The 18,374-nt window shown below is 41.2% G+C and overlaps 3 protein-coding genes across 3 annotated transcripts; 2 read left to right on the top strand and 1 right to left on the bottom strand.

The window, feature by feature from the left end:
- Positions 1-6,166: 6,166 nt before the first annotated feature.
- MELLADRAFT_95152 (Hypothetical protein) lies at positions 6,167-7,932 on the bottom strand (the record flags this gene model as incomplete). Its single annotated transcript, XM_007406696.1, has 5 exons — positions 6,167-6,239; positions 6,304-6,628; positions 6,717-6,931; positions 7,007-7,427; positions 7,809-7,932. The coding sequence occupies 5 exons, from the start codon at positions 7,930-7,932 to the stop codon at positions 6,167-6,169; spliced, it is 1,158 nt and encodes a 385-aa protein (XP_007406758.1).
- Positions 7,933-12,687: 4,755 nt separating this feature from the next.
- MELLADRAFT_47296 (uncharacterized protein) lies at positions 12,688-15,451 on the top strand (the record flags this gene model as incomplete). Its single annotated transcript, XM_007406976.1, has 9 exons — positions 12,688-12,824; positions 12,981-13,081; positions 13,167-13,469; positions 13,677-13,801; positions 13,892-14,008; positions 14,072-14,233; positions 14,472-14,540; positions 14,626-14,895; positions 14,972-15,451. 9 exons carry the CDS (start codon positions 12,688-12,690, stop codon positions 15,029-15,031), a joined length of 1,344 nt encoding a protein of 447 aa, XP_007407038.1.
- Positions 15,452-15,978: 527 nt separating this feature from the next.
- MELLADRAFT_95150 (uncharacterized protein) lies at positions 15,979-17,164 on the top strand (the record flags this gene model as incomplete). Its single annotated transcript, XM_007406977.1, has 4 exons — positions 15,979-16,378; positions 16,507-16,642; positions 16,712-16,794; positions 16,848-17,164. The coding sequence occupies 4 exons, from the start codon at positions 15,979-15,981 to the stop codon at positions 17,162-17,164; spliced, it is 936 nt and encodes a 311-aa protein (XP_007407039.1).
- Between the last annotated feature and the right edge of the window lie 1,210 nt (positions 17,165-18,374).

Here is an 18,374-nt window from a genome sequence, read left to right as displayed (position 1 = left end):
CCATTTCTTATGGTCATGTCACATATATATGAACAACTGTCTTTGGACACCTCACCAGCTCCAAGCAGACACTGCAAAGCAAATTGGAAGTATAGATAAATATCTGAGTGAACGGTGTATCCTGCATCAGATACAACCACATTTTTGAAGCAGTGCTTGCAAGGTACAAACATGATCTTTGAACTCAAGGATAGCCCAATTAAGGTTAAGAATTCAAGGGGCAAAAGCAGAAGAGTGATGGTTAAACCTCCTATGTGTCAAATTCAAGGCTTAGATTCAAGTATAAAAGAAAGTCACAAGGATCCAATATTTGTTATAAATTTTGAAGGACCTCAACTACACGTTTCTTTGGTATTGAGTTCTAATACCAATAGACTGCACAAAATTCCTCAAAGCAAAGAGAGAGAACACCAGGAAAAGTTTGTTGAGATTCACTTTTAGGCATTCAAAACACACCCACCTTCTAGAGCCTGTGTGGCAACCATTGATGGAGTGGACAGGGCAAAACCTTCTTGGAACTATTTTAAATTTTTAAAGGTGGAAGATTTTCCCAAGCAGAAAGGAGGTTAAGCAATATAAACAAATCCTAAGGTTTCAAGCTACATAGATGATTACTTTGACAGAATTCATGAGACTGCCTACTCAAACCTTCTGGATCCAACAGGATCTTTATATTCACAAGATTGAGCCAATTTGGCTGTTGAGAGAGTAAGGACAGAGGTTGTGTTGGCATATTCTTGAGGATTGAGAATAGTATTTCAGGAGGATCCAAGAGAGCTACCAATCCAATGATTGGTAGCCAATGGACATGATATTTACAAAGATAACTGATGCAAGAGTTTTTCATTTGTCAGCATGATCTCAGTATCCTGATATCAAAGATGCACACCAAGTTTCAGAAATTTTCTCTGAATTACAATAAGATTCTTCAATTTCTGGTGGAAAGGAGACTTACAATTCCATAGGTCCCACTATAATTCTTGACATGTTGATAGTTTGACTGTATTCCCAAACTTCACTTCATTCCTTTTGTTGGTCTAGTTTCACCATGATTCATCTTTTGGTTTTTTATTTTCACTTTCATCTTAAGTCCTCAAGTCATCACCATACACAGGAACAAAGAAGTGATTTTCCCTTGGGAAACCCCATTGCGTTCAACAGAATTGATGAGCCAAAATGTGTTATTGTAGCCTTATTTCTGCATTATTGCTGTGTTTTGGCTCAGAAACTGGGAAAATATCTCTTTGTTTCATGTGATATTCATTGGGATGTAAATCTCAAGGATCAAGTAATCTGAATCCTACGGACCAGTCAAATATATACTACTCAAATAGACATATTCATAATTGTTTAATGTACATAACGTTGATTTCAAGTTTGGCTGATCTCCACAGCTGTTTGAGATTGCAATGATCCCTCTTCTCCATGATTGTTTTTCTAAATTTTTCTTTTCATCTCACTTATTAGCTAGTAGCTAAGTCTGGGTTCAATATCGAATTTTATCTATACATGTATAAGAACTTGTGCTGTGGGTGTGACTTTTCAAAAAGGGAGTGCCCCGGGCATGCCTAGTTTTGCTGGGGGTGCAAAAGGCGCCAGAGGAGTACAAAAAACACACATATTTGACTGTAAACTAACTGCCAGCAGTTTGGCTCAGGATAAGAAAGGAAACATATTTTATCAAGATAAACCTATTGAAGTACTCAAATACATATAATATAATCCATGTCCCATGACTTGTTAGATTGTTCCATCATGAGTGTCATTGGCATTGTTATGGTTTCTGTCAACAATGGTCCCACCTTTGTCAAAGGCCCTAGCAGCGGCACACTCATCCTTCACACTGAGCTCAACATGTGATATCTACTTTAATGTAGATATCTTTACTGAGTGATAGTCTTTGAGTTTTCTTGTGCCCATCATTGAATAGATGCTTCCAAAGCTTAAAGCACATGCAACAAGCTTGTTCACTCAGATTGCAAAGGTTATGAGCAATAACAAGGTTACTGGGTGTGCCCACCACATGGGACCAAACCCTAAGGTGGTAAGTGTCCCGTCAATAAACCCCACACATCCCTTCAAAACAGGGTCATTGTGAGCAATCTTGTTCTTGATCTTTGCAAGTACATGAGGGAATAGCCAGCTAAGATTTTGAGGCTATAATCCAAGGATTGCCGCTATAAGTTGCCTCACGTAGTTTTGAACACTTCCATCTGAAACTCGCAACAAAGAAGTCCTTGTCTTACTCCTCTCCTAGCAGTGTGGGAGGAGTGACTGGTAAGACGAGTGTGTCGTCGACACACCCTCTTACGTGCGCTAGGTAGTTGCGCTTTAGCTACACTTGCCCTCGAGAGGTCTCGAGGGTGAGGGTAGCTTGCTACGGGAGACAAACCTCTACCTCGACATCAGACTGGAGGAAAACACTAGAGTTTTCAGATTCCAGTCTTTGGGTTGGGTAGCGCACATGAGAGCGGGGAGGGATTCCTTTCGAACCGTGGGCGGGAGGGAATGTAAGATACATGTGGGTTCGAAAAAGGATCGCTAACCGCAAAGAGAAAAAGCTCCTAGAAAAAGGGCGGTCGTGAGAATGAGACTGAGGAAAAGAGAGGGGAATGGATAGAGTTCCTGAGGAACTTTGGAAGTGACTGGGAGGAACACGAAGAAGGCCAAACCTCATGTTGACCGTGCCTGAGTACCATTCTCCAGGGCGGATCTTACCAATCATTGCTTGGTCGACCAGGCAAGATCTGACGCAGTGGGTTTCACTCCTGTGAAACCTCTTGCTCTTTCTAGGGAGCTTTCCGAGGTGGGACAAGGACTAGTGAGATTCCTAGTCCCGTCGTCACCACACCTCAATCCTTGTCTTACTCCTCTCCTAGCAGTGTGGGAGGAGTGACTGGTAAGACGAGTGTGTCGTCGACACACCCTCTTACGTGCGCTAGGTAGTTGCGCTTTAGCTACACTTGCCCTCGAGAGGTCTCGAGGGTGAGGGTAGCTTGCTACGGGAGACAAACCTCTACCTCGACATCAGACTGGAGGAAAACACTAGAGTTTTCAGATTCCAGTCTTTGGGTCGGGTAGCGCACATGAGAGCGGGGAGGGATTCCTTTCGAACCCATCCTCAGGGAGAGAAGGCTTTATGAGCCGATATCCTGCGAAGGTGATCGCAACCCGCACTCATGGAGGCAGAAGCTCCCGAGAGCATTTCAATTCAGGCACTACGAGATTCATTTGCAACAGGGGCACACGAGGTAGAAAACGCAGACGAAGAAATTGTATTACACAGCTATGCAAGGACAGTCATCTCTCATTCGTTCTGTTCAGCCACCGAGCTAACAACTTCGTACCCTGCAAGACCTTCGGTGAGTACCTATGTATGTACAACTTATACGAGGAAGAATGCCACCTTCCCGCACGCTTTAGCGCCCTCTTGGAACATCCCAAATTCGCCATCAGTGATGCACCCCCTATTCGTAAGCTATGCCCTGACCAAAAGGATTTTCCTGCCGGCTGATGTTTCTTCAAAACCGTCAGTACGGTTCCTCTTCCGATAGGGGTGGTGTGTGAGACGCCTCAAAACAGGGGATCATCTGGACCACCTAGGGAGAGATCCAAAATATCTTGAAGTGCCTTCACGGGGTCTAGCCGGTTTGGTTGTCTTTTAAGTCGCAAGAATTGTTCTTCGCCTGGCGCCGCCGTTTTTGCCAATCTGATCAACACCGTGGCCGCCGAAAGGTCGTGTGCAAACTTAACGTCGCGGCGGCGGACGAATACGAGGGGGTGGTCATCATGGCGAGTCAATTCGCCCAGTCGTGCTAGTCCCCAGAAACCGACCAAGATGACCCCACGTAATACGACATTTGGTACGGAGTTGCCTTGTAGGCGCGTTATAAGAAAGTCCACGTCCATCAGAGTGAGGCCTGCTCGGACGCGTGACAGATCCCGGGTCTCGCATTTCTTGGCTGCCTTCAGTAACAGACGTAGGCGGTCGAAATCAAGCGTAGGGAAGGTAACACCATGCAAGGTGTGCCACATCCGGAGCCCAGTCAAGTAACGTTTCGTCGTCGCGCTCACTACTGTTTTGTCGTTATTAGAATCGTTGCACCACAAGACGAAATGGTAGATGTCGTTCGCTGACGTGGGGAAGGGGAAAATCAAAGAGTTCATAAAAGCGAAATATTTGTTCACTGCTGCCGCGTACTTCCGGGTCGTTGAAGCTGCCCAACTATATTCCAGAATACGCTCACTGACAGTGTTCATATGTCTAAAAACTCCAGGACTCGTCTGACGTAGGGTTCTTTTTGCTGAAGACATGAGGTTGAGTTTGGGTGGGGAAAACTTGCGACAAGAGGGGGACTAGGTCTTCTGGCACATCGATGGCGACCACGTTTTCTTTGCCTTTTGAAGGATCGAGGCCACGCGAAAGCTTGTCGGCTTCGTTATCTTCAGATGTAACCCGGACTAGGTTCAGATCACAATCGTAGCCTACCAGCATGTCCTGGACCAGGCGCCACTCCCTGTTGACCCAAAAATCCTTTGATTTCCGGTTACGCGCCGCGCCCTCTGTCGTGGTGTTGTCTGTGAGGCAAGAAAATTTCAGACCAGCCATAGATAAACCTTGACCCTTCCTTTTCTTTTCGAGCATAAGAAGTCCCAGACGGACCGCTACCGTTTCGGCCCAGGCGATCGTTCGCCTTGGCCTGCCAGGGGGCTGGTCCCAACCGGGCAACCATTGGAACTGAGACCACTTCTTGCCAATGATTATACCTATTCCATACTCAGTCGAGGCGTCGCCGACCCAGCCCACGTTTTGTATCACGTGGTCTGGGATTATCTTGGTGGGATTCAAATTCTCTAAGTATTGTTTCCAATGGAGTATGTCTTCTCTTAAGTCTACGGTGATTTGTCTTCTTCCCGGCGTTCTCCAAGCGGCTACGCATCTAAAACCTTCTGTCAGATAACACTTCAACTGTGGCAATATTAGAGTCAGATGGCTCAATTTCCCGTTGAATTTTTGTAGCTCTTTCTTAGTGCACAAATCCTTCAGTAAAAACTCATCTACCTCTCTACGCCTTTTTACCAGTTTCTTGTCAGGAAGCCTTACAGTTTTCTCGACACAGTTCCAAATAAAACCGATAAACTTCTGTTCTTCCGCAAACTCTGAGTATTTAGTAACATTAGTCTTTACGCTGAGTTCTTCACTTGCTGCTACTATGTCTAACATCGTAGTTGTATCTTCTTTGTATTTAATCATCAAATTGTCGTCTACCCATCTGAAAACCTCCATTAACTTAAATATAGCTTTCATCAGTTCTTTCCACCCGTCTGCGGGACCGCCGAAGGAGCCACAACCAGCCACACCTCCGAAGGCTATCATAATGTCTATGAAAACACGATCTTCGAAGTCCATGATTGCTAAGTACGGCCATTGTGATGGGTGCGTTGGGATTTGTCGGTATGCACCCTCCCAATCGAAAATCCCCATCAACACGTCTCTCTTCAAATTTTTCACGAATGTGGCTACGGCTTTAAAATCGTCCCAAGTCGTTTCAAACTCTTCTTTGTTCACATAGGAATTCACTGATCTGATGTCATTGTCGAACTTCGGATATGACATATCATTAATTGGCCTGAAAGTCCCGTCTGCGTTCTCTACGGCTCCTAAGGGGCTCGTCCGGAAAAAACCTAGATTTCTGTAAACTATTTCTTTATCGAACGGACCGAACATCTTTCCAGCTTTTACTTCCTTCTCTATGTTCAATTCAATCTTCAATCTTGCATTATTTGCTGAACTGTGGTTCGGAGGACAATAATATTTCAAATCTTTCACTCTATGAACCGGGACACCTTGATGAAAGCCTTCTCTAAGACCTTTAAGTAAGTAGTTATATTTTTCTATCAATCCGTACTTTATCAATTGTCTTTCCGAAACATCAATGTTCATGTCACATTTCACTTTTGCCGGCCATGGAACCTTTGGCTCAGCCTTTGTCTGATGCTCACTATCGATGTTGTGTTTCAACTGATCTATGAATTCATTACTTGCGAAACTTAAACTACAATTATAACCAAAAACATTGCATAACACGCATACTCAATTACAAATGAAACAACGACACAACAATATCATCCTCTTCCAAATGAGGTTCTCTGAAAAGACATTTACTCACGTCTGATTATCTTTTGATGTTGACGCTCTTGGGAAATCATCTGGCTTTTTGTACCATTGCGACTTGTTGCTGTGTAGAAAAAGAATCGTCACATTCTACTTCTGATTTTCTCAATCAGCATATTCTAGCTTACGTTTGCTTTCCTTTCCCTTTTGGATCAAACACTTCTTTATCATTAGGTCTATCGTATCTTTGGTAAGGTCCTGGAGACCTGTCCCTTCTAAACTTTCCTCGATTATTTCTTCTATTATTCATTTGATAGTTTCCACTTTGATTGTAATTGTCTTGTTTCTTGAAACTTTCATTCCTATTAACAGAAGGAGGTTTCAAGTAATCATTCGACTCGTTTTGGTCAACATCAAACTCATTTAATTCTGCTGAGTCGTGGTCAACACTATCTGGATACTTTTTCCCCGTTATTGGACTGAATCGTTCTTTTGCGTTACCTTTCGCGTAAGCTAAATTCCGAACAAATAAAATTTTAATTATTGATTACGAATAAACAAAATCAAGTAACGATATTTTAATATCAATTGTATAACTTACGGTCATCTAATAACAGTATGCGGCCATCTTTCAGCAGGTCAGTCCTAGCTTTCGCATCTTCTAGAAAATTCTCTCTTAGCACCTTTGGGTCTCCAGGTGCGCCATTCACCCTATTACATAAAACGTCTGTCCTAACCATTATGTCATACCTAAATGCAGTCACCCATCCGTGTCTCAGACCAAAGTTCTCGACTCTCTCAAAATGTTTTTCTAAACTGATTATCAATGGACCAAACGTGAAGGCATTTTAGTTTTATAGTTTAAATGAATGACTGTGTAATTTCACTTACTCGTCTGCAAAAGGATCGTGATGGTACGTGTCTCTCAAGTACTTCAACATTAACGTTTTCGCCCGAGTCCAATCAGCAAAGGATAACCACCATTCACTTTTGGCTGGGTGACCTGTTGGTTTGTCCTTTTTCTTGGAAGAGGTATTATTTCCGTTTACCATTTGATCTAACTCTATCCATTTATCGTTAAATATAGTCAACTTTAAGTGGATATCTAATTTCTTTAAGTGTGTATCCCAGTACGACGTGAATGCTCGTAGCTGTGAGGTTGACACTTGTCCACTTTTATAATTCTTCAACGGATTAATATTCGATATTGCTGCTGTTTCGTCTGATGCGTTTTCTAAAGATTTCAAAAATTGTTCGACTAATTTTGTATTACCCATAGCTAGTGCCATTTTCGCTAATTCTATAGACATAGCTGTAGCAAAATAATGAATTAGTTTCAAAATTTTTCTTTCAACGTTAGAGGTTAAACGATTTAAGTAACGAATGAGATCTGGAATATATCATAAATCGGAATATATCACGATATTAGAGCTCTCGGAATAAATCACGAAGAGGACAGTTTAAGCAACTGGGATTCATAGATCGGAATAAATCATAAACGATCAAGAGTAATCACACATTCAGAGTATATCACGAATGAGGTGGTAAGTGAAGGTGGATACTACCAGGTTTGGAATAAATCACAAACTAACGAGACATCGTTCTCTCAGAGTGGTATTACATATGAAGGCAGATTTAGAAATTTCGGAATACATCACGAATAAGGGGGATGAATCATCTTCTAGATACTCACTTTGACTATCTTTCTCTTTCTTAGTATCATCGATTTTGATTGATGATGATGAAGACTTGTCTGACTCTTCTGAATGATCTCCTTCAAAAACTATATCTTCATCAAAAATTAAGTTGTCTTCCATTGTTGCATCTTTGTTTAATGTTAAATCTTTCTTATTCTTTCGTTGATCTTTCTTGGTTCTGATTTCCTTTAATGCTTGTGATCTAGCTAGCTCTTCCTCTCTCTATTCTTTCTCTCTCTTCCTCTTCTGTTTCGATCTCAAACTCTGGTTGTGAAGTCGGTACAGGTTTGAATTCTGGACTCAACCTATTCATTCTTCGGCTCGCTCTGACCATATCGTAATTGTGTATAATTGAGATTTTTCGTTCGAAAAAGGATTGCTAACCGCGAAGAGAAAAAGCTCCTAGAAAAAGGGCGGTCGTGAGAATGAGACCGAGGAAAAGAGAGGGGAATGGATAGAGTTCCTGAGGAACTTTGGAAGTGACTGGGAGGAACACGAAGAAGGCCAAACCTCATGTTGACCGTGCCTGAGTACCATTCTCCAGGGCGGATCTTACCAATCATTGCTTGGTCGACCAGGCAAGATCTGACGCAGTGGGTTTCACTCCTGTGAAACCTCTTGCTCTTTCTAGGGAGCTTTCCGAGGTGGGACAAGGACTAGTGAGATTCCTAGTCCCGTCGTCACCACACCTCAATCAATAACAGAAAAGCACTAAATGGTTTGTTTATAAACAAGCACCAACCTGAATAACCCAATAAACAGCCTATGAGTGAAACTTATCTGACATTGCCCAACTCCCCCATATTTGCTAGAGCAGCCAAGAGTTTCACTTCAACCTGTGCTTGAGGAGTACTGGAAGTGTCTTCAAATACTTTGTTATGTTGAGTCTTGAAAACAGGGTAAAGAAGTTTTCCTCTTTCATTTGCACCTGACCATATCATCAAATCAGAGCTTAAAAAAGAAAGACACTAAATAACAGACAGAGCTTACCACCTTGATGAATGTGACCTCTGGAAAGTTCATAAAACTATTGAGAAGCCTGTGTGAATGATCTCAATTGCAGAGAGTTCTTGAAGCCAAGTATTGCCAATTTTGAAGATGTTTCCAATGAGACAGAAGCTCATGTAGTGTAGGTGAAATGGGATTCTGACAAGATTTCACTTGATCAGAATGTACAACAATGATGAGGAATGGACAGGTGTGTCATAACACAAGAATTGTACAAATACATCTAAGTGGTAGTAATTTCACTGATGACAAGACAACAAATAAGAAAGAAACTAGATATGTTATATACAGCAGTTTCTGAGCTGAGTCAAGAATTGTAAACTCATTCTTACAAGATAAGTAGAAATTCTCAGTGTAAATATGAGCAATAGATATGAATGATGAGCTAAGGAAGTGTTGAGTATTTGTGATACACATTGGGTGTCAACAGCTCTAGTTCCCCCAACCATATTTCAACTTTGTTTGTCTTGGTTCTGGGATACTCAAGCCGTCCAATCCTTCTACTTTTCAGCATGATACCTGAACTTGAGCAAGTGATTGTTTAAGTGAAAAATCTGGTAGTACCTGAGGCAGGAGAAGCAGAGTTGATAATGATCTTGAGGTGTTTGAAGGATGATTTGCTGATGGAAGGTTTTGCTGATGGAAGGTGAAGTGTATCATCTATGGGGTGAGCAAGGAGGTGGGTGATACCCCTTTCAGAACTTGTAGTACTTGTTGTTGAGCTGACACTTGCCGCCTCTCCATAAGTGAGAGGCACAGAGGCTTTGAAATCAAGGCTTAGAGGTGCTTTCAAATATTCCTAGAAGTGTCCAGAAGTGATATCTAAACATTTTGGAGGAGAAGTTCATCGGTGTCACTTCTTGACACTTTGGGGACACATTTATGGAGTTTTGAATACCCCTAATCTAAGCTTCCAACGGAATGAGTACCGAGTATGAGTATATACTCAACTGATATTAAGATCGATTACTTGAACTCTTAAAAATCTGAGTGAGGATCTTGAGATAAAGATGTAGTCAATTTTGATTAGTTCCCAGCTCTTGTACAGCATTGCCATCACTGATGTAGTCAATTTTGATTAGTTCCCAGCTCTTGTACAGCATTGCCATCACTGGAGACTTTATGGTATGCTATGTGAACTGTGTAACTATTTCGCAACTGTGTAATTACAATACATCTGATACATCGCTGTAGTGCAATCACAAAGTTCAACTTTGTATTTGGAGGGGGCCTCCCAGGGCCTCCCTCCTCCTCCCTCGTAGGGCTTCACAATTTTGAAGGAGCAAAAAAGCATGTAATGAAAAACTATGATTGCACTACAGTCTTGTATCACATGTATTGTAATTACACAGTTGACGATTTTTCTGGTGAACATTTCGACTTTTTCCTAGTTTGAAAGCACCTAACATTCCTGATCGGATCATTCATCTTTTTGTTACTGTGTTTTAATAAAGAAGACTGAGTTTCAATTCACAAAGTTTCTCATCTATATGTAGCATGGCTTTGATCAAAGGTATAGCAAAGATGTATATCAAAGGTCAGACCATGTATCAAACAAATGATTATACCTGCCTAATCCGGTCAATTATATGGTCAAACAAATAGATACCTTTGTTGCATTGATTGTTTGAATCTCTTAACAGATACTTTGGCCATGTTTGTGTTCAACTTGTCCCCTTGTTTTTGACATGATTGCTTTCAAAGAAAAGCCAAGGTTAGTTAATCAAAGTGGATATAGATTGGTTGGGGATGAAGATTTGTTTGAAGTTCATGAAATTGAAGTCTCTTTTTGTATGTATCATCCTATCTTATCTGAGACTCAGAGAGAAGTTTGATCTGAATGAGATTGATGACCTTTGGAGATGTATGGTCTTTTGCAAATGCTGGGTCAAGATCCAGTTTCTCCTGTTTCTCAACTGAATTGTTAAATAATCTAGAATGCAACCCTTTTTTCAAATCAATTTAAATTTTACAGTTTGAGTCTTGACAAAGAACAGTGTTTGATCGGAATCCCCTTGTTGATGAGTTCAGTTCGTATATCTCATCCTATCCTTCTGCATTTATGAACCTGATCTTTCAATCTCAAACTCATTCGTCTTGGAAAGCAAATCATCTGGTGACTTTTCCACACTATTTCTCAGTTTGAAGTTTAAGTCAGTGTTTATTTTCGTTGCTTCAAGGTTCAACTGCAAATCACACATTGATGGTATAGATTGTTGATTTTATTGTTAACACTGTTAACTTTAGATTTTTCTTTTGGGTTATCAAGATAACTCAGTGAGATTGGTTTTCGATAGGAATGAGCTCGGATCTACCTGAGGAGTCAGATAGGAATAGCAATAGTAATCATCTCAACCTCAATCTTTCGAACAATCACTCTCATCATCTCAGTCACTCCAATAATACTTCATCAGACCTACAAACCTCAACTCATGATATTATATTATCACCTAGGAATCTGTTGTTGAACATTGTGAGTGATCAAGTTTCTATTGAACTCGATTTAACTTTTGATTGTAAGATGATAGTGGAAAGTCATGATGAATGCTGAAGTGATGATGATTTTGTTGTGAATTTGAAACTGTTTTTTTTGGTTTGAAATTGATTTGATGTAATTTGGTGAAAATCGATGAATTCATTGGATTTGAATCTTTCCTTATCTTCTTTACCATTTCAGTCAATCAATCCAAACCTTCAAGTCTCACCTGCTCTACTGTCTGCTACTAATTGGGCTTCGAATTCAACTCATTCCTATCTCGATCAACGCTCACCACCACTTCAGCAACAACAGCACCTCTCAAACATCAATCCATCACACTCAATCTCCTCACAACCAAGCTCTATCAATAATCCCCAGGCCTCGATCGATATTCATTCACATTCATCCTCCTTGCGTCCAGCTCGTCGTCCTCGTTCCCCTTCAGCCGATCCATCTGTTACACTTCCTCAATCCGAGCATAACTCTTTCATTGGGTCTGAACAAGCCTCAAGGGCCACCAAACGCCCACGGCGGCGTCATTCGCTCATCATGAACGATTCAATGAATGAATCCCAAGCTTCATCAGGATCTCCATCATTACAAGCTGTATCAAGTTCTCATACGCTTCTTCAACCTCCATTGGATGATTCAAGCATCAAACCACACATTAACCCACCATCACTACATCCCACAGGTGAGTCCATCAACATCAATATAACTCTTAAGCCTCATAGCTAAAATGCTTTACCGCTTATCCAGGTCCCAGCGCTTCCAAGTTGGATTCTTTACTAATGTCTTTCCGGGATGGTTTGCAAGATTTGGGCCTTGGAATTCAAGCCAATGGCAAGACTACCAGTCATCTGGATACCGAAGACAATGCAACTTTACGATCTAGCCATCCACCTGCTAATCACCCGCCATGGCCCCATATGTCCGACATCGGAAGAGAAGAGGTCGTTCGCCTTCTTTTACAAGGTTTGAAAGAAATCGGGTATCCGTGAGCAATTCAACATTCAAAATGATCAAATCAGTGCCTTATTGATTACGATCATTTTAGAGCGGCTGCCATGACATTGGAAGTCGAATCGGGGGTCTCACTTGATCCCTCCATTGAAATTACTGCATTGCGAGAAAATATCCTGTCGGGCAGATGGCAGGACGTTGAAGATCTTTTGAAGCGTGAACATATCAGGAGTTTAGAACATGCCGAGCCGTCTAATATTCCAGATAGCCGTAGTCCTACTTCACCACATACCACACATCCTTTAAGACCATCAGCATGGGTAACTAGTAGTTTGCTAGGTGTGGATTCAGAGGTCCTAAATGTGAGTCAGCAGTCTCTCATTTTCCAGATCATCTTACTCATTGCTTTTCTGCACTACCTGTAGATGGCCAGGTTCCTCGTCGCCCAGCAAAAGTACCTTGAGTTACTGGAACTAGGGCAAACGAGCAAGGCTTTATCTGTCCTTCGTCGCGAGTTGGCTCCGCTCGCATCCCCTACACATCCCATCGATTCCGACTTATTGTTGAGGATGAAATCGTCTGTATCAAAGATTGGCACCTCACTTAACAAGCTTTCAGTCGATATCACAACGGATAACAAGCCTGATCTTGGTCATGGCCCGATGTGGCTTGAAGAGGAAGACGAAGATCCAGGTGTTCAGAGGCTGTGTTTATTGAGCTCCTTGATGATGTGCGGATCCGTGGAAGAAATTCGTCAAAGAGCCATGTGGAGTGGAGTTGGGCAAGGTAGTCGGATTCGACTTCTGGAAGACTTGCAAGGTATGTGTGGATTCCTTCGGATTGCTTGTTTTGGAGGGTTCTCTTTTGTTGAATCGAACCCACATCTTCCTTTGATTGTTCACAGCTTTGATCCCGCCTGACAAACTACTACCGCATCGACGCCTCTCACATCTTCTGGAGCAATCCAAAAACTTGCAGCGTTTGCAATGCCTGTACCATGTCACCAATCCCCCAATCTCCTTACTGTCAAACCACACTTGTAGTCGATTTTCATTCCCAATTCAAACGAGCCATGTTCTTTCTCAGCACTCGGACGAAGTTTGGAGAATTGAATGGTCACATGATGGTACACGATTAGCTTCAGCCGGTCGAGATACCCGATGTATCATATGGAAGCTTACGCCAGTCAAAGGCAATACCAGACAAAGTCGTCCCGTTCCGCAGAGTAAAGCGCCAGACAAATTTCGTGATCAATTGAATTCATTAAACTCTACTTCTTCATCTACCACTCGGGCTGCGCTTTGGCGTGCGCTGTCGACTTCTGCCCCCTCTGATCCCCATTCAACTGCCCCTTACCTAGCCGGTATTCCACCACCACCATATGATGAATCCTTCTGCCAAGGGAATGGTGAAGTCACTATTGCGGTTCACCTGGTATTGGACGGACACCCTGCTGGTATCAGTTGCATCGCTTGGTCTCCGGATGATAGTGTACTCCTGACAGGATCTGATTGTACTATAAAAATGTGGAACACTCGCGTGAGTTTTGTTGTCATCGTGCATCTTACCTCATTACTGTCAGGGGCACCTATCTAAGTCGGATGGTCGTGAACACGAGTGGCCCATCAGACAGGTGATTGCATCTCGACAATGGTCAAGCATGAATATGATGTATCTGCTTTGTCGTGGCTACCTGACGGCCAAGGGTTTGTTTCGGGTGGGATGGACTCGGATGTTTTGTTTTGGGTGAGGAAGCAATTATCTCAGCGAACGACGTTTTCACTTTAATTTATGATAGGTCTCCAACAGGATCTCAAGGGTCAAACCACTTTCATGTGGCGGGTATCGCCATCTCGGATCCTTGACTTGGCAGTCTCTCCAGATGGAAAGCGACTGGTTGCAATCGGTATCGCACAAGTCAATGTTGGGAATAGTCAAACTGAACCTAGTCAGTCATCATCTGCGCAACTTGTCAATGAAATGAATATTCTCCTGATTCTTCGGAAAGGGATTTAGGGAATGATTCTACAAACGATACTTCAAATGGAACGGATGTTGCGAAAGATAAACAAAGACGTATACATATCTTCAATATCGCTGAGAAGAAGGAAGACGCGTAAGACTCACAACGGAATTGGAAACCTTCCGGTGATCTTAATCTCCGGCTAATGGTCCTTTCACATTTTTCCCACGCAGGATGATCCCCCAGACTCGTGAATTGACATGCGTGTCAATATCCCATGACTCCAAGTACGCCCTTATCAATCAATCACCGAACGTAAGTTTCCAATCACCTTCTTGGTTGTATGCAACGAAATTTCAGCGATCTAAGGCTGACTGAGCGCTTTTGATACCATATTCAGGAGGTACATCTTTACTCATTGGATACCCATTGCTTAATACGACGTTATGTTGGACAAAAACAAGGGGAATTTGTTATCCGTAGTTGTTTTGGAGGACTGGATCGAAATTTCATTTTGAGTGGAAGTGAAGATTCAAAGATTTATGTATGGCATAAAGAAACTGGGTCATTGATTGAAGTTCTAAATGGACATAGTGAAGGTAGTGTGAATGCAGTGGCGTGGAATCCGAAACATCCGACTATGTTTGCTAGTGCTGGTGATGATCATACGGTTAGTTTGAAAGATCATTTTGAACTCTGTTGAACTTGAATTTAAGTATTCACTTTCTTTTGTCCATCTTTTGTAGGTTCGTATTTGGCAAGCTCCGGGTGATGAGCGAGAAAGTTCACCAGTGAATGTGAAATGATTTCAGCAATTAAAGTTATTTTTCAGAACTTTGATAATTTTCTTTCTTCTGTATCATCATCATCATCATTTTTTTCTTTTGAACAAAATGGTTATATTTATAAATGTCATTTTTGATCATTAATCAAACGTGATAAACAATGTATTATTTATTAAATATGAAAGACTGTTTTTTTGTGATTGGTCAAAGAAGTTGTTTTTGACTTTTCTTTAAAAAAACTTTTCTTAGTGTTTCTTTTTCTTTTCAAAACATTTTTCTTTTATGAATGTTGTAATCAGATTTTTTATTCAAATGTAATTAAATGTGATTTGTTGTGATGAATTTAAACTGCTTGAGTTTTTTTTGGTTTTTGAACAATTTTATATCTTGTTATCAATTTGTTTTTTTGGTCTGAGCAATTAAATCAATCTCTTTGGTTTTTATAAAGGTCATCTATCCCAAAACTTACCAAAGTCCTTATACTATGCCTTGGGCTTCTTGAAAAGTGGTTGCTTATGGTGTGCACGGTACTTAGGCTGTATGTTGTAATTTTGGCACAGGAAGATTTGATAGAGGAAAAACCTAACTTGACTAAGTCCAGAGAATTGGAAGACCCATAGAATTGGTCAGCCCAGCAATAGCTGATAGTTGCTAGTCTTGCACAGTTGCGTACAGTTGTGTACAGATCTGTAAACTGCACCTTCGTGTACTCTATTGTGACTATACTAACAGCTGTAATTGTGTCAAATTGAGCTGTTCAAAGCAAGATTTTCCTGCATCTGAAATCTGCTCATTTCAGTTTACACTACACATCGTTTACATGCACATAAACTAACTACCAGACCCAATACCTCTGATTACCCCACACGGCCAAGTTTCCTCCAAGTTTCCTCTTTATCGCCCTATATGAAAAACCGAAGTAATCAACGTTTAAAGACTTCAAACTCCATACGCTAACTTTCCTCAGCATGTCGAACTATCACAACCAAACTCAAATCAGCCCTGACTCTCACGTCTCTGACCCAGCCTATAACAACTACTATGGTCCATCTACTCAGAACCCAAACACCTGGAACTACGGTCAACCAGTTCCGCGTACTCAAGCAACCGTGAACCCCAACTCTGGTCTCATCAACCCTAGCAACCCTGGTTTTGTCTACCCTGGTTATCTGACCTATTACACTGCCGGTGCACAAGTCAACCCTGGTCCAGCTCTCACCAATCCTGCGCCTAACCCAAACCAAAGTTTGACTGGCGGTCAAGTCAACCCTGGGCCAGCTCTCCCCAATCACATCAGCTCATCAGCACCCTCCGAGTCTCAAGCTAGCAAAACTTCACATCGAAAACGGAAAGATCAAAACAAACAAAGTAAAAAAATAAGAAAAACAAAAACAATACACAAATTGAAACAACCAAAGCATACAAACCAGACGAAGTCCCGGTATTTGACGCAAGCAATACCCAAAACAAGACTGCTGTCAAACTTTGATGTCTAGCCGAGTTGCACGCCACATCAAGCAAGGATTCCAATTTGGTCAACGCAATCCTTCAACTTCACAAAGAAATCAAAACTCTGAAGGCTATCAAAGCACTCAAGCTTGGTACCACAGTTTCATACATAGACCAAGTCTTGTAAGTCATTTGTTTTCTGATCAAAAAATCATTCATTAGTCTGACCGTACGATGATTGAATCATTGTAGTGGTAAGTACATTGCAGTTCATCAGCCATTGGCTTGGAATTACTTCCTCCGATGTGATGTGGCCAAGGCAATCTTCAAAGCAGGTAAGCAATTTCCTACGTGTATGTATGAAGATCAAACCTCATTTCTCAAACAGCTTCTGGAATTAGTAATGGGACTGCTATGAAGATACTCAGTCAAGAATGGCGCATGATGGATAAGAAGGACAAACAAGTTTATAAAGACCTTGCAAAGGCGGGGGGAAGTCTTTGTAGTGATGTACAAGTTGAGCCAACTGAGACCGATTTAGAGACCCTCGAAAAAGACCTCAAAGTCATCAACGTGGGATCCCAGTCTCGATCCAATATAGTTCAACCTTGCACCAACATTCTAGCCAATCCTTGTTGCCTCAAACAGTACAAAAATAAAGCCAAACAACTTTTAGAAGAGACTTCGAATCACGTGAGTATTTAACTCATGATTACATCCCAAGGTTCCATATTTCTAATCTCAATCTGTTGATAGTGTATGCCAATAGCCAAAGCCAATCATTTTGAGTTTGTTACACTACACAAAATGTAATCTTTACCGGGCAGTAAAGAAAACTACTGACATAGAAAGATCCTGAGGCAACAGGAAGAGAGCTAAAAATCGGAAAAAATATGCACCTTGTTCCTAGATGTTGGGGCGTCCTGATGAGTATTTCTTTGTATTTTACACACAGATATTCGTTAATGTACTAACAATAAAGGCTGAGAATCATCAAAAACCCACCTGTAACAGTACCTGAAATTTGGCCCATGATTTTGAAGACAGGATTTTGAAATCTTCAAACATCAATAACTTCATCAGTTGTGAATCAAATCACTTGATTTGGAGTTCATCAAAAAGGTGTGTCTTTCCTCTACATTTATCATTCAGACATCACATCTGTAGCTAGTCTGAAAAAGATCCTACAGAGCTACTTATTCAGAACTGTTTGAGCATATGTAGAGCGGTTACATGACTAAATAACACCTTACTACCCTTATGAAGTGTGAAGGAGAATAGTTCAGCTTTTGAATGAACCAAAAATTGAGTTATTTGGAGAAGAATTGCAAAAGTTATTGAAGCTTTTAGACCACACAATATTGTCTTCATAATCATGACCCAAATTTCAGGTATTGTTATTACAGGTGGGTTGTTGATGATTTTCAGCCTTTATTGTTAGTACACACTGCACACATGTAGTATTTTTCCACTATGCAAAATGATTAAACTTAATGTCAAAAATGATTAAAAATGCTATGTTAATGCAGAAAAATGCACCATTAATGCAGAAAAATGCAGCATCAATGCAAAAAAATGCTTTGTAAATGCACATGCAAAATGGATACAGAATTACATCATTTTTGATTTTTTTTGTCCTCCAGGTCAATCATTTTTCACTTGGGAGAAATACTACATGTGCCCAGTGACATTAACCAATATCTGTGTGTAAAATACAAAAAAATACTCATCATGATGCCCCAACATGTAGGAACAAGGTGCATATTTTTTCAGATTTTTAGCTCTCTTCCTGTTGCCTCAGGATCTTTCTATGTCAGTAGTTTCCTTTACCACCCGGTAAAGATTACATTTTGTGTAGTGTTATGGTTGCGGTGTCAAATCACATTGGCAAGCACAACTTTCAGATTACACTACA

Source organism: Melampsora larici-populina (assembly GCF_000204055.1).
Source record: "Melampsora larici-populina 98AG31 unplaced genomic scaffold MELLAscaffold_7, whole genome shotgun sequence".
In the NCBI taxonomy this organism is placed as follows: Eukaryota; Fungi; Basidiomycota; class Pucciniomycetes; order Pucciniales; family Melampsoraceae; genus Melampsora; species Melampsora laricis-populina.
This window is presented reverse-complemented; position numbering and strand designations above follow the sequence as displayed.